Source organism: Mustela erminea, chromosome 9 (genome assembly GCF_009829155.1).
Source record: "Mustela erminea isolate mMusErm1 chromosome 9, mMusErm1.Pri, whole genome shotgun sequence".
NCBI classification, from domain to species: Eukaryota; Metazoa; Chordata; class Mammalia; order Carnivora; family Mustelidae; genus Mustela; species Mustela erminea.
This window is the reverse complement of record NC_045622.1, coordinates 79,734,459-79,759,987: the sequence shown is the minus strand read 5'-3', so window position 1 is coordinate 79,759,987 and position 25,529 is coordinate 79,734,459. Positions and strand designations below refer to the sequence as shown.

At 36.8% G+C, this 25,529-nt stretch overlaps 1 protein-coding gene across 1 annotated transcript; it reads left to right on the top strand.

The window, feature by feature from the left end:
* The first annotated feature begins 574 nt into the window (after positions 1-574).
* CCDC34 (coiled-coil domain containing 34) lies at positions 575-24,688 on the top strand. Its single transcript, XM_032356994.1, has 6 exons — positions 575-1,010; positions 6,230-6,362; positions 13,805-13,912; positions 21,798-21,956; positions 22,521-22,662; positions 24,155-24,688. Exons 1-6 carry the CDS (start codon positions 670-672, stop codon positions 24,370-24,372), a joined length of 1,101 nt encoding a protein of 366 aa, XP_032212885.1. The 5' UTR covers positions 575-669; the 3' UTR covers positions 24,373-24,688.
* The last annotated feature ends 841 nt before the right edge of the window (positions 24,689-25,529 follow it).

Genomic DNA, 25,529 nt, shown 5'->3' with positions numbered 1-25,529 from the left:
TGAACGTGTGACGGTAGGGTTTTTTTCTCCTCTATCTCTAGTGCTTCGCAGAGGCCCTAGTAAACTAGAGGCTCAAAAGACCTCAAAATTGACACGCACAAACTAGTTACCCGAAGTTTCCAGGCAAACAAGGCGCTACCGAACAACGGAAGATCGTCCCCGAAGTGCATTCTTGAATACACTCGGAAACTTGGACAAGGTTCGCTCTCCCCTCCTCATACAACATGGCTGCGTGCTGAAAGAAATCACGACTGAGCCTTATAACCCTGACCTCGTAAGGATACGGGGTTAGTTTTGGCTTCCGCCTCTTGCTCTGCCTTGCTCAGTGACGGCACAGTTCTAGCACAAGAACTGCTGCGCCACAGCGGACAAGGGACGCGCGCCCTCGGAGCTGTCAGCCGGGAGCCGGAGCTCGCGGGGGAGCGGAGATGCGGAGTTCAGCTCTCTGGCAGCAGCGGCCCGCGGGGATGGGGAGGGGGGAGAGCGGGCCGAGAGAGGCCTGAGCGAGGCAAGCCGCGGCAGGCCGGGACAAAGCCCTCGCGGCCTCCACGCGTCGCCATGGCAGCGCGGGGTCTGTGCCCGACCGGATAGGCCGGCCCGGCGCGCGCGGGGCCTGCTGGGAGCGCACGTCGCCACCGCCCCTCCGCCGGTTTGAACTTGGCGGGCCCGATGTGGGCGGCCGGGCGGTGGGGGGCCGATTCGCCACCTTCCGACGCGCGGTCGTCAGCAGACTGCGGGTCCAGGTCTCGGCCCTCCTCCGACTCCGTCTCCGTCCTCATGGCGGGCGCCCGGGGGCAGGGACTGGAGCCGGGGACTGTGAGCTCGCCGTCGCCCCCGCTGAGCTGCAGCAATTCCACCATGTCGCTGTTGTCTCCCCTCGGCCACAAGAGCTTCCCGTTCGACTACGACAATGGCGACGGGGAGGATGAGGAAGACCTGGACGAAGGTGCTCATGATTCACAGGCTAAGGTGGCGAGCCTGAGAGGAGTGGAGTTACAGGGGTACGTCAGGTAAACTCGAGGCCGCCGGCCGGTACAGCCCCTCTCAAGATTCCTTAGACCCTTCTAAGCACCTTCTGGCGGCCCAGGCCCCTCCCGGCCTCGCCTCAGAGGCCCTGCTGGCGCTTCCTCCTGAGGTGCTGCTCCTTTTTTGCTTATCAAGTAGTTGTGGGCCAGTGCGCACGCATGCCTACAGATTTTCTATGATTCTTAATCTTTTTTTTTTTTCCCCTGAGAATATGATTTCTACAGTCTCACCCCCCAGAAAAAATGTACCTAGTGTCAAAAACACAAAATTTTGCTACCATTTTGGGAATTTTGCGAGTATTCAGAAGTCAGATTGTGGACACCAGAACTCCTGTTCAAACCCTGAATACCAGAATTGATTTCTGCGCCTTGGGAGTACCTGTAGTTGTTTTGGAAAAACCTGCTTGCCCGTGAAGTAGGTTGTAGTAAGCAGTATGTATACATTTTGGGTCATAAATGAGGAGCTGCAGCCCAGCTTAGCAATGTTAACCTCAGCATCCACAGATAAGGTTGGATCTGGTCTGTGCGCTCAAAATTAACAGTAGAATAGAAATCACTGAATCAGAGCCAAATATATTATTAAAATCACCCCAATTTTTATTTCTACAATTACTCAGCAAACATCTAGTCTGTGCCATATACTCGTCGAGATACTGGGGACCACAAACAAGATAGACGTGGCCTCTACTCATGAAATTAAAACCTAAATTAAGCTACTCATTTTACATATAACAAAACTGGCTCAGGATGCAGATAAAAAGTCTGATTCGAAGGCATATACCTAGTTATTAGCAGAGCTGGGTTTAGTACTGAGGTAAATAGATCACATTCTCTCTTCCCTAGGCTACGTGGCTATTACTGAATATATAGAAATAAGAACAAAGGGCTTATCCCTGCCGGAATAACTTTCTGAGACAGGCTAAGTAATGTAGGCCCCTTCTGGAATACAGTCATACGTCACCTTCAGAAAACATTTACAAGTTTCTGATTGTCGAGCTGTGTAAGGCGCAATACAGGAGATCTCAGAAACAGACCAGAGAACCTATGCTTTATGTGTAAGTAGCAACATAGCCCCCTTTAGTGTAAAGCATTCATACCCAGAGTGAATGAATGGAATATGGAACCGTATGACATGACTCACACACAGTTACAGCAATGAGTCTCTTAAGAATGAAAAGTAAAAGTAAGTACGTTGATGGGAATGGAGATCAGTAAGCGTAACCAAGCAAGCCACTTGTCCAGACTGGTCGTAGCGACAACAGGCCTCTGATCAACCTGATAGTAGAACTTGATGATAGAGTTTCAGGAGTCCATTTTCATGTGGGTCTTTGTAGGCATTCTTCAGGATTGAGTTGGTCCCATAGATTTTTAAAATAATTTTAAGGCTTTGGAAAATATCTTTGAGTCTAATCAACAGGACTGAGCAATGTAGGTACAGTTTAGCAACCTATGGAATGATGGCTATCAAAACCACAGCTCAGCTGCTGAGACCTTGCATTAGCTTCCAGGAGTCAAACTCCTAACCAAATAGCACTCAGGAGAAGAGCCAGACATATTTTTTTGTCTCACTTTAGCCAAAGCCCAAATGAGCTGGTAGCATCCCAGGCTTAAGGCTGCCTTCCTTATCGCAACCTTATCATGGGTCATTCCTTGTGAGTCTAAGGGATAGGATATGGCCTGGAAGGAATGCAGGAGTTGACAGGCTTTTTGTATGGCAAGTGTCAGATGCGTATTAGGTGTTTCAATAAATAGTGCTGAATGAATGCCTGGTTCCTACTCCTAGAGAACAGATAGATGCAGTGGTTGTCTTCAAATGCTCCAGAGAACATAGCATTTCCTTTCAGGAAGATAAATACAAAATTTCATCAGGCATCTCCCTACCTCTAACCTTTAGTTGGCGCCCTTGGCAGTTTGGGGATGATGCCCACGGCCTCATCCCTAGTTGCAGGCCATGGGCATTCCCTCCATGGAGCAGGGAGTAAACCCATGGCTGTTTGGGGTTTTATGCCTTTTGTCCATTGTTCATCAGCCACAGAGATAAGCTCAGATATCAAGTGTGCATGGTGATATGAACTCCAGGTAGTTTATGTGTACGTAGAGCCATGTTTAGGGGATGCATGGACCTTCAAGTGTGTTGGACAGGACTGAGATGAAACTCACAATTGACCTCGGATGATGACAAATATTTTCTTGGAGTCTTTTATAATAAAGCCTTCTGTTCATTCAGCTCTATCCTGGTTTTAATATCACTCTATCCATTAAGAAAACCATGCCTTAATAAATATTTTAGTCATAAAAATCTGCTTACTGAGCATCTCTTGATTATGGGTAAAGCTGTAGTGTATATGCTATACATTTTTTTAGTATATACGCTATCATTTGTTAAAAATATTAAGGCAAGGAATTTAATATTTGAAATGTCATTTTTAGAAGATTGTATTTATTTATTAGAGCATGAGCAGGGGGTGGGGTAGACTCCCCACCAAGTGGGGAGCCTGATATGTGGCTTAATCGCAGGACCCCAAGAGAATGACCTGAGCCCAAGGCAGACACTTAACCGACTGAACCACCCACATCCCCTTAAAATGTCATTTAACAAAAACAAACCTCTAATTGTGCTTTTTCAACAAACATTTTTTAGGGGGTTACTATATTCTATGCCCTAAGCTAGACTCTTGAAATTAAAAAAAAATGAGTTAAAACATGTTTTCTGTTTGTAAGGAATTCATAGCCTATGGCAGAGATGGACAAGTGACAGAAAGCCCAAAGTACTCAGTCCAGATTTTTTGCAGAGTTTTACTATGAGGCAATAAAGATTAATGCCCGAGTTGAATCTTAAAGGGAGAGTAGGAATTAGTCATATTCCTCCTCCTCCTACTGAATGACATGTATCAAATACTGAGTGCCCAGAATCTGTCTGCATGCTTTAACATAGATTGTCTCGTTCAGTAGTCCATGTGAGGTAGCTTCTGCTGCTATTTCCATTTTATAGATGGGAATGAAGGCTTAAATAAGTTAAGAAATGTACTTAGCCAGGAGGAAGCAGGTAGAGATTCACCCCAAATGATTTATTCCCAAATCTAAGCTCTTGCATGGCTACATGTGGAGATGTAGGCATTTTGGTTTTAGATAAAGCTACAGAGCACAAGGGTATGGCACATTCATCAGTCTGCTTAAGTTCAACAAAACCAAAAGAGTCCAGATCAGCCACTGACATAAGAAGAAGCTGGGAAGATAGGCAGCAGGTAATTCATGGGTGTCAGACTGTGGAGTTTGGATTTCATCTTGTGCGCAAAGGAGCCACAGAAGAACTTTGAGGTAGGGAGTGACATGATGGAAGGATGCATTTGAAGAATGAATGTGGCAACAGTTGTGGAAAATGGTTTGAAATAAGGGAAAAGGTCAGTTATGTCCAGATAGTGGTTGTAAGGTTGGAGAAGAGGTGAATGGCTTGAGAAAATGGAAAGAAGTAGAATAGACATGACTAGGTAATCATGTGGGTGTGTGGGTGGTTAAGGGACTAAATCCAGACAGGGCACAGGAGGAGTCGCAGGTCCGGGTTGCTGACAGAGCTAACTGGATGGGTATTGGTACTCGTCACTGATGTAAGATTATAAGGCGAGGAGTAAAATTTTTCTTGGTGGAGAGGGTAGTGGATAGAGGGTAGAAGATGATTAGATTTGGTTGTCCCTGATTTATAGTTAAGTGGGGCAGTCTATTAGATGGCTGGAAAGAAGTTTGGAGCTCAGGAGAAAGATCTAACCCGGAATGACAGATCATCAGTACCTAGTGGTAGTTGAGACTGTGGAAGCAGATAAAGTCTGGAGAAGGAAAGATGTGTATGAGAAATAAACAATACATTAGCAGTGTCTTTTTCCTCCTAGAATACCGACTGCAGGAGGGCATGGATGAGTGAAGAAAGCTGCAGAAGAAAATGAGTAAACTGAAGCAACTAAAGCACAACTAAAAAGTTGTGCAAGGTGGAGGGAGAGGCATTTGGTGGCCTGAAGCAGGAATGTTAAAGAGAAAGAGGAGCTGAGTCTATAAACACCTGGGCCCTGAACAACCTTTCTTTCCTTGGGTCCTAATGGTCCGCTTTTGCTCAGTTTTATGAGGCTTGTGTATCTGGCTGAGGCCCAGTATTTCCCACTCCCTTCTCTTGAGCTTGTGTGAGTAGTTACTTTTCCGTGTACCTGGAAGAGACGGACTGACAGAGGTGCACACGGGAGATGCACTAACCAAAATGGAGAGTTGTAGACCCCCTGTTTGAAGAATGGGCAAAAAGGAGTCAACTAAAACATTAAGGAATACTAGAGCCATATTTTTTTGGTAACTTTATTTTAAGACAATTTCAAACTTAGAAAAAAGTTGAGAGTTTCTGGGGCATCTGGCTGACTCAGTTGATAGAGCATGGAATTCTTAATCTTAGGGTTGTAAATTCAAGTCCCATATTGGATGTAGAGATTATTTAAAAATAAAATCTTAAAAGAGGTGCCTGGGTGTCTCAGTCATTAAGTGTCTGCCTTCGGCTCAGGTCATGGTCCCAGGGTCCTGGGATTGAGCCCTGCATTGATCTCCCTACTTGGCAGAAAGCCTGCTTCTCCCTCTCCCATTCCCCCTGCTTGTGTTCCCTCTCTAGCTGTGTCTTTCTCTGTCAAATAAATAAATAAAATCTTTAAATAAAAATTTTTCTTAATCAAATCTTTAAAAAAAAAAAAGAATTTCTGTTCATCTTTCACCCAGAATCCTTAATTGTTAACACATAACACATTTTCTCTACATATATACAAATATTCTTTTTTTCCTCTGTACTATTTAAGGGAGGAAAGGGAAAAGTCTGCTTCAGGATATGATTAGGGTCATGTGTGTCATTAGTTGTCCAGATAAGAGATTTTTAAGAATAAAAAATTCTTGTCATTGAGGCAAATGGACTGGGTCTGAGTTTTCCCAGTGGGTTTTTAAATAGTGTGATTTTAGATGATGAAGGAATTCCAAGGCAGTTTGATAGATAAACTAATTCAAATGTTGGACTTCTTGTTCATGATTTTTTAAGTGTATGTTTATAGATAATTCATATATATGCATTTATAAAAATCACAATATTGTAAATATATTATTAAATTCTGCTTTCACTGTATGGTTAAGTGAATGTATAGCCAAAGAGTTTTGAGTGCAAATGCTATGTGTTCTTTCTTTTGGAATAGTGTGGTTGAGTCAGAAGATCACCAAGAACAGAAACAGGAGCGCCTACCAGAAAGCAACCTGACGCCATGGGAAGTGTGGTTTGTTGGCAAAGAAAGAGAAGAACGTGACCGTCTGCAGCAGAAAGCTCTGGAGGTAAAACTAGACAGTATCCTTTTTGCTTAATCTATGAGTTCACAAATTAGAGCTGCTATCAAAATTAAAATGTTAATGTTAAATGGCTACCAGACACATGAAAAAATGTTTGTCATCATTGGCCATCAGGGAAATTCAAATCAAAACCACATTGAGATACCACCTACACCATTAGAATGGTCAAGATTAACAAGGCAGGAAACAACAAATGTTGGAGAGGATGTGGAGAAAGGGGAATCCTCTTACATTGCTGGTAGGAGTGCAACTTGGAAAACAGTGTGGAGATTCCTCAAAAACTTAAAAATAGAGCTACACTATGACCCAGCAATTGCACTACTGGATATTTACCCCAAAGTTACAGATGTAGTGAAAAGAAGGGCCATATGTACCCCAGTGTTCATAGCAGCAATGTCCACAATAGCCAAACTGTAGAAAGAGCTGAGATGCCCTTCAACAGACAAATGGATAAAAAGATGTGGTCCATATATACAATGGAATATTACTCAGCAGTCAGAAAGGATGAATACCCAACTTTTGAATCAACATGGACAGGACTGGAGGAGATTATGCTGAGTGAAATAAGTCGATCAGAGAAAGTCAATTATCATAGAGTTTCACTTACTTGTGGAACATAAGGAATAACATGGGAGGCATTAGGAGAACAAAAGGAAAAGTGAATTGGGGCAAATCAGAGGGGAAGATGAACCGTGAGAGACTGTGGACTCTGAGAAACAAACTGAGGGTTATAGAGGGGAGAGGGTGGATGGATGGGCAAGCCTGGTGGTGGGTATTAAGGAGGGTACATATTGCATGGAGCACTGGGTGTTGTACATAAACAATGAATCTTGGAGCACTACATCAAAAACTAATGATGTATTTTATGGTGACTAACATAACACAATAAAAAAAATACCCTAAAAAATGTTAATGTTATTATCCCTCAAAAACAAATTTTCTTCATTTACTTGTTTGCTATGTCCATTTTAATAACTCTTATTGTAAAAATAATACATGTTCACTGTAAGAACATTTTGGAAAATATAGCTAAGCATAATTAAGAAATTAAAATCTCTTATTTCATCACCTAAAGGTAACTGTGGTTAATATTATTGTATATAGCTTTCCAGATTTTCTTCTGTGTATATTTAAAAAAAAAAAATCTGAGGCACTTAGTTGGCTCAGTGGTTAAGCGTCTGCCTTTGGCTCAGGTCATGATCCCAGGGTCCTGGGATTGAGCCCTGCATCAAGCTCCCTGCTCTGCTTCTCCCTTTCCCACTCCCCTGCTTATGTTCCCTCTCTCACTGTGTCTCTCTATGTCAAATAAAAAAGTAAATATTTTTTTAGAAATCTACAAATGTGTAAATGAAGACACATACAATCGAGCTTTACTATATACACATTTAACTAAAGTAAATGCAACTGCATTTATTTGATAATTTTTTTTTAAAAGATTTTACTTATTTGACAGAGAGAGACACAGCAAGAAAGGCAACACAAGCAGGGGGAGTGGGAGAGGGAGAAGCAGGCTTCCCACAGAGAAGGGAGCCCTATGTGGAGCTCCATCCCAGGAATCTGGGATCATGACCTGAGCTAAAGACCGAGATGCTTAACTGCTAAGCCACTCAGGTGCCCCTACTTGGTAAAATTTTTTTTAAAAAGATGCTAAAATGAAATAGAGACCGGAATCAAGCCCTATATTACTCAGAGCATGTGCCCTAGAGTGAGTGTGTGTGGGGAGATGGGAATCTGGTGGGCTTTCAGGGTTTTTCAGTTCTCTGTGCCAACCTGCCTTGCTTGTTGAACATTTCCGTGTTTGTGATTGTCTCTGAACTCTCGCTCTCCAAACTCAAAAAAGTAGTGTGATATACATTTTCACATGAATCCTTCATTTTTTTTTAACTCTTACTATTTGCTGTTGAGAAACTAGCAACTAAGGAGATTTGGATGATTTGGCATCCCATAGTATCCAGACTCACTATGTGAATTCTTCTTATCTGACCACAGAACCCAAGTAGATTTGAATGGTGAGGGGTATATCTTGTTTCTAGGGAAACGGGATCAAACTTCTTTGTAACCTTTTTTCTGCCTGTTACACTGTTAAATATTTCTATTTCATTAAATATTTTTGCAACATCATTTCTAAATGGCTGGCTAAGATTATTAAAATATATTTTAAATGTATTAGCTATAGAGTGCCTGGGTGGCTTGGTCAGTTAAAAGTCCTACTCTTGATTTCAGCTTAGGTCATAATCTCAGGGTTGTGAGATCAAGTCCCTTATTGCACTGTGCACGAGGAGTGGAGTCGGCTTGAGACTCTCCCTTTCTGTCTGCTCCTTCCCTCATGTGCACCTGTGCATGTGTGCTGTCTCTCTCTCAATAAATAAGTAAAATCTTTTAAAAATATAGATATAAGAATATAGTTAATTGGTTCACTATTATCATATATTTAAGTTTAATCTGTTAGTAACTGTGTTGCCATAAATATCCTTGGATCTGAAGCATTGCCCTCCATGATCTTCCTTAGAATAGGTTTTTCATACAGTTTTGAAACTCATTATTTCTGTGATGCATTTTGAACTAGATAGGCAGTCACATATTCAGGAGGCTTGGCATGATTCAAATGACTGTAGAAACCAGTGCATTCTGTTATTTCCTTATTGCATGATGTTTGTTTTCTAAGAAATAAATTTGTTCCTGGAAAAGTACACAGTAGTACTTGTTTCCTCTTAGAAGGGCAGAGTGCTTGAGAAAGACCTTAAGATTTGATGCCAGGCAGGCATGTTTAAACTTTTTGCTTCAATTACCTGTCCATACAATAAGAATAAAAGTAATACCTATGTCACATGACTTTTGTGAGGTTTAAATGAGACAAAATATTGTGACTGATACTGTTTTATTAGTGTTGTTACTGATATCATTGCAATCATAGCCTTCTTAAAGGTTTTTCCTTTATTTTCAGGATTAGTGTGTATTATTGAGACCCCATACTCCTATCTCAGCCTCAGATTTTAACATTACTAATTTCCACTATTTAGAGCAGTAGCTTTCAAAATATTTTGTTCATGGTGAGAAGTCTACTTTGCTTGTCACATAATAAATCCATACATTTATGTATATTTACACATACATATATTTGTGCAAAACCTGGTATGCTATTCTTTCTTTCCTTTCTTGTGTTTTTTGTTTTTAAAGGCCAGTCATAACCCACTAAATTGGTTTTGGACTCACAGTTTGGAAAACACTGATCTAATGAGCCGTTGGTAAAGTGGGGTTCGGTTTATGGTATTTAGCTTTATCTCTGACCTCACTAGAATTCACTTGTTACATTAAGGAAAGGAAAACCACTTCAAGTCATTTTTAGAGTTAGCATACAATAAAAGAAGCTAATTAAATTACAAGAAATTCATAAGGGAGCCTGGGCTTTGGAGTCACACAGAACAAGGCCGAAATTTTAGCCGTGTCACCTTGGGAAAATTATCCACATCTCTGAGCCCCCAGTTTCTTTATAAACCAGATTTTAGAGAGGCAGTCCTAAGGTGGCTAAAAGCAGAAATTCTTGAGGTATACTTCCTGGATTCAAAACATGAATCTTGGTCATATCCTTAAACTTGCTGTGCCTCAATTTCTTAATCAACAAAAGGGGAAGAATAATATTTACCTCATAGTGTTGTTGATGAGGGCTAAGTCAACATAAGGATACAGCCTAGTATATAGGACATTCAATGAAAGTTCATTGTTGTTACATGTTAAAGCAGATGATAATAATAACTACTGAAGATACGTTTTTGAGAACAGATTGAAATAATGAATATGAAGTCCCTGCCGCAGTCATTAAGCATGTAACAAAGTGTAATTAGTTGAAAGATTAAAATTTCTTCATGTATTTAGTAGTTTGAAATTTCTTATGGCTACATCATTACTTAACTCTAAAGCAATTAAATATTTTAGCATAAATCATAGCCTATCAGTCATGCCAGAGATATCATAACATATAGGCCAACTACTCACTTTATAAGTTTATTTTGTGCCTTTATGGTATTCACATTTTTTCATGCCTTTTCCTTGTTTTATTTTCTAAGTGATACTTTTCTTATTATTATCTAATTTATTGCATTTCTAATTTGTTTATAAATCATATCATTAGAAGCATAGATTATTAACCATAAAGAACAGTTCATCTTAGATTCCTATTGAGGGCCAGAAAGTAGCTGCCAACATTTCATTTCCTGGCAAAGCTGGGATGGGTCCTGCTTCCTTCAGTTTTCAAATAATAATTTTTTTTTCGTAATATCAAGATATTATAGAAATAAATGGGTCAGACTTAGTATTTAATTTTGAACTTACCCCAGTTGTCTTATTTTCTTCCTTGAAAACTTAAAGGAAAATTCAAAGGATAATTGGGTCATTAAAAAGATCATCTCTTCTCATAAACTTTATTTCAGCAACCGACATTTAGGTAGATGTTTGTTTCAGACATCTCTAAGATGGAGTTAAAAATTATTTTTAAAATATTTTTAAATTTTTAAAAAATTATTTTAATCCATCAAAATTACCTGCTTACAAAATTTTTTACATTTGTAACTAATGTTGAATGACAAATATAGTAAATGTTGAACATTAGTATTATAAAAAATAGCATATTGGTTTTGTAGATCATATACATTTTTATATTTAAATTTCTTTTTTTTTTTTCAAAGATTTTATTTATTTGACAGGGAGAGAGATCACAAGTAGGCAGAGAGGCAGGCAGAGAGAGAAAGAGGAGGAAGCAGGCTCCCTGCCGAGCAGAGAGCCCGATGAGGAACTCCATCCCAGGACCCTGAGATCATGACCCCAGCCGAAGGCAGAGGCCCAACGCACTTTATATTTAAATTTCCCAGGCGCCCTTTATATTTAAATTTTTATTATTTAAAAAAATTCTCTAGCAGACTGCCATAAATTCTCTATAATCTTTGGTTAATTCTAATTTTTAACATTTGCTTTAACATTTTAATACAATCTGTTCTAAATTATTAAAAAAATTATTTAGTTTGTGAATAATCCAGGTGCTTTTTTCTTTTTTTTTTCCCCAATCCTGCACAGGGCCATTTCATTCATCAGTCCTTAGCAAAGAAGTAGGGTAGGATTTAGAGCTGGTGAAACTCAAAACTGTCTCTTTTCCTGATTGTTACCTTCAGTGATAAGTTCTTTGAAAGTCAGCAAAAGCTACTGAAAGAAAAATATATGTTTAGGATCCTCTTTGGATTTTGGTTTTCCATAATCAAGTGTTCACTGTGTGTGAAAATAGCTATAATCCTATTGAAACTCCAATTGTCTCCCAGAAGACGTACTAGGGGCCTTGTGGGAGAGGGTGCTGGCTGTGTCTGGAAGAGGCGTATCCTGGTGGTAAACAGGTGGAGACATTCAGGCTGGGAATTCTGAGAGGTGTTGCCTTGTGTATTGGGGGGCAGGGGTTGTGTCTCAGAAAGGGATGTATATTCTGTGACAGCAAATTACTTGACCAGACTACCTGAGAGCAGGGCACAGTTTGGGTCAATTTTGCATTTTCTAGGTACTTTGGCCTTTCATCTTTAATTCTTATGTCAGCTAAAATTTTTGAACACAAAGTATCCTTTTTTTTTCTTGATTTTTGAATTTAATTATGTGAAGAATCTTAAAAGAGTACATAAATATAATCAATCATATTATTAGTTGTATGTTTAAATAATCACTTTCCTTAATAATAAGTCTGTTTTGGAAAATTTTGGATATCTGATTGTCAGAACTGTATCTTGCCTTTCATACACACATACTTCTTCTCAGACCTTCCCCTCACAATTCCTACACCGTGGCAATGTCCTAGTCGCCTCCCTTAGAGATGTTTTCCTCCTTTCAAGTGCAGTCTGCAGCTTTAAGGGTTCAGAATCATTGCCTTTGCCATGTATTCCTGCTTCATAGTGTTCAATTTACTCTGCCTGTCTCAAAAAGATTTTTTTCCCATCTAGTTAGTACTACATTCTGATTTTCTAGTTGTCCATCCCCCACCCCCAGCCTAGTCAAGCCATCTCCCAACTATCTATTTCTGACTGCCCTGGTCCGCACTTTCTCTCATCTCATCTTCCCTTCCCTTCCCTTTTCTGAAATGTTATACACAGCTCCTCACAATGTAGTGCTTTAATTCTTTTATGTATGTAGAATCACATCAGATTGGAGACATCTAGAATTTCATCTGTATCTAGTTTTTGCTATCTTCATAGTAGGCACTGCATCCAAGAAGCATTAAGTGAATAATCAAGGCATAATCTCTGCAGAGGTCATGAAAAAATTCCTTTAAAAACCAGATGGATATTTTACTTTGTGAGGGGTAGAGGGGTGTATAGTGTTTAAAAGTTGGAAGACTTTCTGAATGAGTTAGGGCAGCTATTATCTGTGCAGCAGAATTTTAGAATGAGAGGTCATGGAAGATAGGTATCCTGTGACCAGTTGTTCTAAAGTCCAAAAGATTTGTTCTTGGTGTCAAGTTTTATCTCCATTTCATTTAACACACTGGAATTATCTGAGAGTTGGAAAATTGGCTTTCCCACTAGCACCCTCAGGTGCTAGGTAGTAAGTCTTTGGGAAATGGAGGGATGGGGAGGAGGAGTGAGGTCCAATGAAAGATATATAAAAGTATCTGATTATTAGTATCTAAGGAGAGAGAAGAAAAATAACCAGTAATTATGGCAGTAGAGTCCTAGGAGTCTAGTTTGAACAGCATTCTCAACTAATGCAGTAATTTAACTGATGAGTGACAGAGTGGTGGCATTCAGCTTGAAGTTTTATTTGGCCATACCTTCTACATTCTTTCTCCTGAGGAAATGCCCAAACGTGTAGATTCGAGTGACAGCAAGGCAGTTAAATAATCTGGGATATGAATGTGGTTTTGTTTTACACTCCAGAAGCTATAAAATCAGTGAAGAAAAATCTGGATTCTTTTTTTTTTTTTTTTCTGTAAGAAAATTGAGTAGTTTCTTTACATTTCTTCTTTGATTAACCTTGAATCAAAATTTTAATTTAGGGATTATTTAACTCCAATCCTTTATCTACATTATGAATCTAGAAACTTTCTATGACTTAAAAAAGTTGCAATTCTCTTGAGCTTCTGCCAATAGCGTACAGTGATGCCAAAATTTATGTGTGGGAAAGTTGATTTCAATGAGAGTTATTTAGCTGAAGTTTAGTCTATGAAACTAGTGTTTTGCTGCCAAGCAATTATTTGCATTTTTTAAAAATGACTTATAGTTTTTACCAATGGTTTCTTTTCATCATGGACTAGTTACTTAAGTAAGTTATTGTCACTAACAGTGTATTTTCTCTAAAGGAAATTATATTCTTGTTTAATTTGGTTAATATCAGCCTTGTTTTTAATATGTGATTTGAGTACTTCTATTAAATGCTGCCTTTGTTTGAATAAAAATCCGTAGGAATTAAATCAACAGCTAGAAAAAAGAAAAGAAATGGAAGAACGTGAAAAAAGAAAGGTAATTGCTGAAGAAAAGCACAAGGAATGGGTTCAGAAAAAGAATGAACAGGTAAGGAGGAAAAAAATCTGCACCCACATATTGACAGCTATTTTTCAAAGTCTTTCTTTTCATTACTCCTCATAACGAAGTTTTTTGTTATTTTCTCTCAGATTCATTCTTCGACTTGATTTTTTTCCCCTACATTCGTGGACATTTATCAAGTTTCTCTCTTCTACCCTTTGTTCTCTTCTTCTCTTCCTTTTCGCTCATGTGGCTTCCTTGCTTCTTGCTGTAAGTAGTTACAGATTCTGTATCTTGGCTGGACTTCCTGGGGTCTTGGACTTCTATCTATTAGGTTGACAGGTACTTCGGAGCCTGCAAATCTATAACAACCCATTTTTTGCCCATTTTCCTTTGATGCCTGTTACGAGTACTACTGTCATCTCAGTCACCTAGGTATTATCAGAGTTATTCTGTTGTTTGTGCCTTCCCCTCCTGCCACCTTTCCTTTATTGTCAGCACTCTCCTGTTTATGATCTCTTTCTGTCTGGTCTCACTATATCTTTCGACTTATTTACTGCTTATTTCCCCTACTGGATGTAAGCTCTATAAGACCAGAGATTTTGTCTTTTTATTCAGTTCTCCAGCAGCTAGATCAGTGCCTGATACATAGCAGATGCCCCAGAATATTTGCTGAGTGAATGAATCCATCCTCTGTGGCTTTGCCAGGCTGATCTTGCTGAAAAAATCAAATGTCATTCCCCAGTTCAAAATATATTTTTTATGATTCCCTACAGTCCTCCAAATAATGTTGTAACAATTCTGGCCTGGCTGGTTAAAGATCTTCTAGTCTGCTCTCTGAGCCATGTCTTCTTCCACCTGTGGTTCTCTTCATCTTATGCTGTTGCTTCTTACTAGCATTCTTTTGAGAGCACACATAGGATAATCATGATCCATTTCTTTGAGTATTGGTTTTACTGGAAATTTTTGGGAGGAAAAGTGTTATTTTCATGTTAAAGCAGGATAGATATTTAATGGTAATAGAATAAAAATTTTATGTTATTTTAAGATACACAGGAGATTTCAGAGAAATCCCAAGCAATAGACTGTGCTCCCCACTCTCCAGGGATATGTATTCATGAGAAATTTTGAAAACATTTCCATTCTGTTTCTCACTTCCTTATTTTTTTATATTATACTTCATCAGCATGGAATTTCATCATATCCTCCTCCCTACCTTTCCCTTTATTATCCCAACTCAAAGTATTTCCTACATGAATCATTCACTGATCACATGCTAGAAATAGAAACTCTTTTCCTCTCTGAATCCTGGTTCAGTTTATATCACTTTGTATTTTGTATCTATTTTGTTGCTATTTTGGATTTTGTATACACAAAATCTTTAACAACTTTGTAATTTTAAGAATTTTTAAGGGTAGGAATTATTTTTTATATTTCTATGTAAGATCTAGCATCATGCTTTATAATGCAGTAAACATTTGTTATTGGAATGAGAAAATAAATCTATTATCTTTCAGGTTTTTTTTTTTTTTAAAGATTTTATTTATTTATTGGACAGAGAGAGAGATCACAACTAGGCAGAGAGGCAGGCAGAGAGAGAGGAGGAAGCAGGCTCCCTGCTGAGCAGAGAGCCCGATGCGGGGCTCGATCCCAGGACCCTGAGATCATGACCCGAGCCGAAGGCAGCGGCTTAACCCACTGAGCCACCCAGGCGCCCCTATTATCTTTCAGTTTTAATAGATTCTTTTATTGGATCACAAATTAGTAATTTTGAGAATACCTATCTTTTTATCTGTTTCTTTTGTAATTTTCACATATTTAGAATGGTATTGATTTTATTATTTGATCCAATTTTATGAGTTTAGTTTGATATTTAGAGCACAAGACAGAATCTTAGATTTTAATTCTAATTGTCCTTAATATTATTGAATCTAATGCTCAGTGGCATTACTAAGAGTACCTGGTCAATAATTTTAATAAGTTGAAGATGACGTAGCTTCCGTCATCCAGGTATTGTAAGAAGGAAATTGGCTGGAAGTGTGTGTGTTATAAGTGTAAATGTATTTGCTCTTTATTTCAGAAGTAAATCATTTTTATTTATAAGTTTTCTTCATTCCATAATACAATAAGAAAGTTCTTTGTGAATCAGTGCCCAAATCAGAATAAGTCTGTGTGACTATTTGCAAGGTCTGTGTGATATTTTGTGCAGTTTATAGCCATAAAACCAGTTTTACATGTGTAGAATAGTATGCTCTCTCCTCTAAAAGCTTCTCTTATCTTTTAACTCCATTAAGCTCATTTTACCATGCCAGTCAAACATAGTTGTTATTTGTCTAAGAATGTAAGATATTGCTAAGAGATGATATAGTCTCTATTTCAATTAGTGTCAGTAGATCTAATCCAGTTACTTGAGAAAAAAGTTTTTTTTTTTCTTTTGGTTGGAAATGGTTTGTCCTGACACAAATCACCAACTTTTGAAAGCAAGTATGAGTGAGAATGGTTCAAAAATAAGCTCTGAGAATTTAAATTTATTTATTTTGCAGACCTCTTGTGCAAGTTAAGGAATAATTGATTACTCCATTTTTTTTTTCCTTTCAGACCTATCAGATTTCCTCTTTCAGTCTCAGATTTACCTTCTTTGTAAAGACTGCTTTCCTGGTTCTTCTCTTCCCATCTGGCATCTTTGTTTACATTTCATGGTGTGTGGTCCCTGCTGCCTCTAGCTTCATTCACATTTTAGGTATATCTGTGGCATAATTTTCTCTAAGTCATTTTCTCTGCATTCTAGCAAAAACAATCAGACAAAAAGAATTTGTATATCCATTAGCAAAGTCGATTTCTTCTAATATGACACTAAATTGTTAAATCATTTTCAAATAAATGGCTTATCTGGTACTCTTACATTTGTGTGGCCATACTAATTCATTTTTCTAGATTTTTTTTTTACAGTGTGTTATCACATATGTTATGAAAGGACCCTTATTTACTGTTTTCAGAAATAGTTAAAAATAAAATTACTTTTAGTTCTCAAAACATGGAACTGATTTTACAGTGTAAAAAGTTCAGGTTGATAAAGCATAAATAACACTTATCCAATGCATCATTCAGACATTCAACACTTTTACTCTGTTCCAGATACTACTGAAGGAACCAAAATAGAGGTTTTGAAACTTTAGGTACCCAGTTATTTTGTTAATTTCCTTTAGTTACAAGAAACAAAGGTTCTCTCAGGGCCCTGTCTTAAAAAAGGGAAGATTTATTGTTGTGCTCTGTGTGGTATAGAATTGGAGTGCCAGAAAATCTGAAGCCACTTAGTAGCTGGCTGCTCTCTGTCTTAGTGCATCCCTCTGAGTGCCTGCTCTCCTCTCCTTGTGCTAACTAAAAGCATTCTGTTCTCTCTTCTCCAGGTTAAATTCTACAGAAATTCTTTTTGATGTTTTATTTTTTTTAATTTTTTAAATTTCTTTTGAAGGCCAAGCAAAGCTTTATTTCGCACCAAGCATCAAGAATCTAACCGAACGTTCGGGGCCGCACCTCTTAAAAGAGAGGGCAACCAGTCTTTTTGAGGTTTTAAAAGAAACTTCATTGAGCTATAATTTACATACAGTAAAATAACCCTATCTTAATTTGGATGAGGCTTGACGAACTTATATGCCTGTGTAATAAACATCACTACAGTAAGATAGAGAACATTTCTGTGACTCCAGAAAGTTCCCCCTGCCCCTTGGCATTCAAGCCCTGTTCCCCACCCGCAACTAGTCCCAGCTCCAAGAAAACCATTATTCCACTTTCTTTCCCTGTGGGCCTCTTTTGTTTTTAAAATTTGCTTTATTAAGATTGTACCTTTTTATTGTTGAGTAGTAGTAACCATTCTGTGGAGTATTCTGTGCAGTAACCATAAATTGATTATCCATTTACCAGTTGGTCGAAAAATGTGCTATTTTCAGTTTGGGGATATTACAAATAAAATTTTATGACCACTTATGTACAAGTTGTGCTGTGGACATTAGTTTTCTTTCTTGGTTAAATGCTTAAGAACTGAATTGCCAGTTTGTATGTTAAGTATGTGCTTAAAAGAAACTGCCAAACTGTTTTTTAATATGCTTGTATCATTTTATATTTTCACCACTATTGTATGAAAGTTCCCCTTGCACCACATCCTTGCCAAACTTGATATTGTCTGTCTTTTTCAGTTAAGTGACTATGTGGTGGTATATTATTGCCGTTTTAATTTTCATTTCCCTGAGATCTAATGATATTTAGCATCTTTTCATAAACTTGTTGTATTAACCTGCTAGGGCTGCCATAAAAAAATTCCATAGACTGGGTGGCTTAAACAATGGAAATTTATTTTCTTACAGTTCTGGAGGCTGGAAGTCTAAAATGCAGGTTATCAGTGAAGGTTTCTCCTGAGGCCTCTCTACTTGGCTTGCAAGATGAATGCCTTCTCTCCATACCCTCACAAGCCCTTCTCTCTGATGTCTCTTCTTATAAGGACACCAGCCCTATGGAATTTGAACCCTACCCTTAGGACTTTAATCACCTTCATTACCTCTCTAAAAGTCCTGTCTCCAAATATAGTCACTTTGAAGGTTAAGGCTTCAGCATAAAAATTTTGAGGCACCCAGTTCAGTCTTTAATGCTATCAACCATTTCTACATCTCATTTCCTGTTTTTGTTTTGTGCTTAAATTTTTTGTGGAAGAATTGTATATTTTACTCATAAGTTGCATGTTTTCTTTTATATTCCTTTAAGTCCTGTCACATGTATGTATTGCAAGTTTTTCTTCCCATTTAATTTTCCTTATAGGATTTTTTAAAAGAGAAGTCTTAAATTTTGATAAAGTTCCATATTTAAAAAATTTTTATGGGGTGCCTGGGTTGCTCAGTGGGTTGAGGCCTCTGCCTTCGGCTTGGGTCTTGGTCCCAGGGTCCTGGGATGGAGCCCTGCGTTGGGCTCTCGGCTCAGTGGGGAGCCTGCTTCCTCCTCTCTCTCTGCCTGCCTCTCTGCCTACTTGTAATCTCTGCCTGTCAAATAAATAAATAAAAATCTTTAAAAAAAAAATTAAAAAAAATTTTTTTATGTAGCTTGTTGGTTTTGTGTCCTATTTAAGAAACATTTGCCTACACCAAGTGTATGAAAATATTCTCCATTATTTTCTTTTGGAAGGTGTAGAATTTTAGTTTTACCTATATGTATATTTTGAGTTAATTTTAATGTGTGGTATGAGTTAAGGGTCAAGGTTCTCTCTCTCTTTTTTTTTTTTTTTTTTGCATATGGATGTCCAGTTGTTCTAGCACTATTTGTTGAAAAGATTCTCTTTTCCCTATTTAATTACCTTGGCACTTTTGTTTAAAATCTATTGGCGATATAAATATGGGTCTATTTCTGGACCCTTTTCTCTTCCTTTGATCTAGTCCTGTGCCAGTACCACATTACTCTGTTACTGTAGTTTTATAATTATTGAACTTATAATTATTCTTCTAATCAGATCATGTAAATCTTCCATCTTTTTTCTTCTGTTTCAGAATTGTTTTAGTTATTCTGTGTCTTTCCATATTTAATTTAGAATCAGCTTATGAATTTCTCTGATCATGTTTGCTTTAATAATACCTGACACTATTGTGATTTCATTAAATATATAGATCATTTTGGAGAAAATTGCCATCTTAGTAATATCAAATTTTAAATCTATAAACATGATTTTTCTTTCTATTTATTTAGGTCATCTTTAGTTTCTCTCAGTAGTGTTTTTTAGTTTTCAAGGTATAGTGGTATTATACATCTTTCATTAAATGTATCTCTAAAAATTTCAAGTTTTTGATGATGAGAACAGTTATCTTGTCTCATCCTTATTAGTATATTGTGACTTCCATGCCTTGTTTTGATATCAGAACAATACTGGGTTCTTAAAATGAGTTTGGATGTATTCCTTTTTTCCTCTATTTTCTGAAATACTTTGTGTAGTAATTAGTATTATTTCTTCCTTAAATGTGTGATGAAATCTGGCAGTGAAGCTATTAGAGCCTGGGGTTTTCTTTGTGGGAAGGTTTTAAATTCTGAATTATTTTTAGAAGTAGAGCGTTATTCAGATACTCTATTTTCTTTTTGAATCAGTTTTGGAAAATTATGTATTTTAAGGAACTTTGGCATTTCATTTAAATTGAATTAATTGGCATAAAATTATTCTTAACATTCATTTTGGTGTCTGTATGCTCTGTTATCTGCCATTTACCACCTGTGTAAATTTAGGCAAATGACTTACCTTCTTTGTGCCTCATTTCCATATTTTTAAGTTGAGATTATAATACTGCCTACCGCATATTGTGGTTATAAGAATTGATATAGTACATATGTATAAAGTATATACAAAAGTAGTAAGAAGAATCAACACTCAATAGATGTTAGCTGTTATAATGGAGGGCAACATAGGGACTGGACGACTCCTTGTTGATGAGGTTGTGGAGGAGTCTCATGAGTCAGACAGTGAGTGAAATATACTACAAGATTGTTTTTAATCTTGTAGTTTTTCTGACAGTATGAAGTAAAGTCCACTATTGTTTTAATGGAAATTGTGTTCTCAGCAAGAAAGGATTCCTTATTGCAGCTGTTGGTTGACCAGCAAGACAGAAGTACACATAGCATCTTGGGCTTGATTTTTTTTTTTTTTTAAGATTTATTTATTTATTTGAGAGAGAGAGAAAGCAGTGGGGAGGGGCAGAGGGAAAAGGAGAGAAGCAGTGGAGCTCTACATGGGGCTCGATCTCACGACCCTGAGATCATGACTTGAGCCGAAACTGAGAGTTGGTCACTCAACTGACTGAGCCACCCAAGCGCGCTGGGCTTTGAATTTTAAAACCCGTCTTTCCTGTATGGCATCTGACGTATATTCTATGGAACTGGTGTTTCTTACTTGGATGTTAATTGAATTACTTACATTAACATATTCTACAAGATGCTTTCAAGGGAAGAATTTTTTTCTTCGATCATATTTCTTTTGCTCCATGAAGGGTAATGCATCTGGCATTTGTACTGCATACACTTCGGCCTTGAAAATTATTTTTAAACCTTTGATAAGGAGAGTAAGCCATGTTATTGGTTTATTTAGAATATAGGTGGATTGGTAAATTATCTTCTGAATGAAAAGGAAACAAACATTAGTTACAGTCAGATTTTTTTTTTAAAGGGCCAGATAAATAGTTTAGGCTTTGTAGCCCATACAGTCTCTGTTGTAGCTCTTCAACTTGCTGTTGTGGTGCAAAAGCAGCCACTGACAATAGACGTATGAATAAATGGGTTTGGCCTTATTTCAGTAAAACTTTATTTACAAATACAGGACCATGTTTGGTCTGGGGACCATAGTTTGCCACTTCTGGTCTCTGTAGAACTTATAAGAATTATGTAGCTAGAGATTTGTCTGTATGTGCCCTTATAACGGTATTTAATGGTTCAAAATGTTATTTTTTTGGTGCTGTGTACCTCACAGATGACAAAGATTTTATCTAAGTATTTGTATTGGCAAACTGTCAGGAAATATACATATATGGTTTCTACTTTAGAGTGAAGGTAAACATCTACTATAAACTACAAGATTTAGAACAGTCTAATGAGTTGTAATTTCTTTTCATTAACCAACAAATCTTTATTGAGCACCTACTGTTTACCTAGTACTGTTACAACCTCTGAGTATACTTCGGTGGGCAAGGTCTTTGTTACTGTCCTCATGAAATTTATAGCAAAGCTGGTAGACTACAATTGACCAGGCAATTACAGGTATGTTATATATTTTCAAAAGCTACATTGTATCAACCACTATGTTACCATCTCTTTTAAGAAATAACTGAAGTTTAGAAAATTACTGCATATAACACTCCTTGCTTATATGGGCATAATTACAGATAATGCAATTGAAATTCTTTCATTTTTATTTAAGAAAAGAAAAGAAAGGGAACAAAAAATTAATAAGGAAATGGAGGAAAAAGCAGCAAAAGAATTGGAGAAAGAACATTTGCAAGAAAAGGCAAAAGAAAAATACCAAGAATGGTTAAAGAAGAAAAATGCTGAAGAATGTGAAAAGAAGAAGAAAGAAAAGGTATATTTATATTAAAGTAACCAGTTGGAATATATGGCTTTAGTGTTCATATGTGCCAACTATATTGTATAAAAAGTTTCTAATAGAAAATAGGGACCACTTTACCATAAAACAAAGACATGAAACTATCCCTACTTCTTTATACTATGTGGAAGTTTCAGAAATGAATATGCATTTATGGCTTTTTCAGGTTGAAGAATATTTATAAGCTTTTTGATATATTTTCAGTCAGGTTCAAACTTTTTTTCATGGTTTATGCTCTTAAATATTTTTTATGCACTTTTATGAAAGTCTTATTACATTGTAAGTTACTGTTCCATTTTAAAACTGCGAATTGCATTTTTCCTTCTTGGGTTTGATGTCTTGTGTAGAAGCAGCCACCTTTAGATTACATCCCTGATCATGTTTAATTTTTTTTTATCAATTTATAGAAATATGATTTAATATTTATGATCAGTAAGCCATTGGGGTAGGAAGCTATTGGGGAAGAAGAGTCAATTGAATTTGAATAGAATTTTTAGTTACAGAACATCACTAGAGATTCTTTGGTCTTGTCATTTTAAGGAAAAAGAAAAACAACGGCAAGCTGAATTACAGGAAAAAAAGGAAATAGCAGAGAAAAGGTTTAAAGAATGGTTGGAAAATGCAAAAAATAAACCTCGTCCAGCTGCAAAGAGCTATGGTTATGCCAATGGAAAACTTACAGGTTGGTTTTTATGTTATGTGGCTTAGATAAATATGGCTTACAGGAGCAAATATTATACATTATGTTTCCTTCTGACATAAATAGATATGTGTAAAATTCATTTTTCTTTCAAATTACTATTTTTTGGAAGATTATAACACACTATGTTCCTATAGAGATACTACAAAAATTTTGTCATTCTCTTATAAATTAGATATATTTTAAAAGCAGTAGTTGCAAAACTGCAAAGTAATGATTTCTGCCAGTAAGAAACACGTGGAACTTTCTTATGTTTTTGGTTTTTGAAGCCTTCATGAGGAATATATTTAAAAGATCATTTTTCCTCCCCTTCTTCTAACCATCTCTGAGGCTGAACTTCCAATGTCTTTGGTACATTCCTTTTGCAGGGTGGAATACTAGGCAGCACATGAACCCGACACAAAACCGGTTGGCCTTTAGGCTTGCTCTGATTATAAATGGCAGTGCATGTTTTTCTTTGTACTTCATGTTGGAAGCTCATACCTTGCTGACAGCTGCCTTCACTTGTTTAAGTGATTTATTATTAAAAATACCCCATTCTGTTCTGTTCACACAATAGAACATATTCCAGACTTTGTTTTGACCATCTTGGTGAAGTGTGTGTTGACATATCTATGCAGTCAAAGTGGGTTGCCAGTGTCGGAACAACACATTCCTGCTGTCAGGGTTTAGGCCTCTCCTACGTGTCACAAAAGTCATCCATTACAGATATTAGGCACTAGGCATGGTCTGCTCCTTGCTTTCTCTTTTTCTGTTTGAAAAAAAAAAAAAAAAAAGAGGAATAAGCAGTGGTTTTAACCCAACAATTGATTAGTACAGTTAAAACTTCAGGTGGGAATATATATATTGACTAGAAGTTGTTTGCTACAATAATGGATTATTTTATCAAATTTTGCATTTTTAATGAGTTCTAATAAACATTTGTCTGCAAATGCTCTACTACTTTTAATAATCAAAATTACAGGCGTAATATATAATCAGATTAATTTGATTGATAATAATTTAGAATTTCAGTGATTCAGAACAAGAGTTTTGATTCACTTTAGCTATAATGCAATATACCTTTCTTTTCTCTAAACTTCAGTGTCTGACTAGGAAAAACTAGTACACAAACTGGTTTCCTATACTGAGTTAAGAAAATGAAGATTTTGATCAGTTTAAGGGTTCTAAAAGTGATTTCTTAATAAAATTTTTATATGAGTTTTTATTTATATAGATTTTGACAACACTCTTTGGACTTAGAATTATCACTTATATTTTAATTTTTACTGCAGTACTTACTATATTTTAAAAATGTTACTTGTTTGAAAATATATTAGAGTTCAAATTTTAAATGGATTAAATTGGCTTGTCAGTATTATTTTTGCCCTTTTGATACTGTAACATTTTTCTGGGAATTTAAAAATAAGTAGTTTCTTTGATCTCAAGAAGTTTTTTCTTGTTTTGTTTTGTTCTGACTTTTTAATAATTTTAGATTTTTACAGTGGAAATTCTTATCCAGAACCAGCCTTTTATAATCCAATTCCATGGAAACCCATTCATATGCCTCCTTCCAAAGAAGCTAAGGACCTATCAGGAAAGAAGACTAAAAGGCCTGTGATAAGTCAGCCACGCAGGTCATCATCCTCTCTGGTGGTTCAGAAAGCCAGAAGCAATCTTTGCCTTGGAACTCTGTGCAGAATACAAAGATAGTGGATGTGGGAGATTGCATGCTTTTACCTAAAGCTATTTAATTTTAAAAGTAGAATCGTTTTTATTCCTCAGTCAACAGCTCAGCATGTGATGTGATTATTGGCACTTTCCCATTTTTGCATTTGTATATGTTGTCCTTAGAGCTAATTGAAGATCCTTTATACATTTTCATTTTTATAAGCGCTTCAAGGTTGATCTTGGCATTTTGTTTCCCAGGATAAGTGACTGAATATCTAACAACTGTGTTTATATTTAGCTTGTATTAAAGCTACATTGTAATGCCAATAAAACCAACAATTTGTGTTGTGTTCTTTCATACTCTGTGTTTGTGTTTATGAATATAGTAAGATTAAGCTTAAATTGTTCAGACAAACATTTCTAAACTGCATGCTCAAGATAACTCTTAGAAAAACTTAAATAGGTTAGACTCCTACAGTAATCAAAAACAGTCTTTGTTGATAACTTTTGGTGTATTTTCCTTTGTAAATATTTTTAAATGTTTTTAAATAACCAATTAGAGGCATGTTTTGTAACAAAGAAATGAGGGTCGAGTTTTGAAACGTTATTATATGCTCTGGATCTTAGATTGGTATGAAACACTAATGATATTTTGCTAAACTTTATACAAATACTTACACATTAGTTATAATTAGGTGGTTAATTTTGAAATTAAGATTATTAGTACATTATTTTTTAATGTTAAAGTTTAAGTGGCATTTTATTAAAGCTGAGATCATATTAGTAAATACATATTAAGGAAGGTTCAAAGGATTACAAAAATAACACTCAGCACTTTTATTAAATTTTAAAACTCTGTATCTTTTTTTAGGAACCATCAAGAAATGAAGATTTGTTGTGACAATATAAAGTTCAGTAAGTTCATTTACCTATTTAGAACATATTCCATGTTTCCCTAGTTTAGTCATCTGTCACATTTCAGGTGATGAATGATGAATGTACGGTGGTGCTGACCAACACAAAGAAACAGGAGTAAGATCTTGGAAGGGTGTTCACACCATCAGAGATCTGGGAAAATTCACTTCTAAGCAGAGAACAGTTTGGGAGGAGTCAGTAGGGTTCATTGGGTCAGAATATTGGTGAGATTTAGAGGCTTGATGATCCTTCTGAGAACCTCTTAGACACAGTGATTTTTCCAG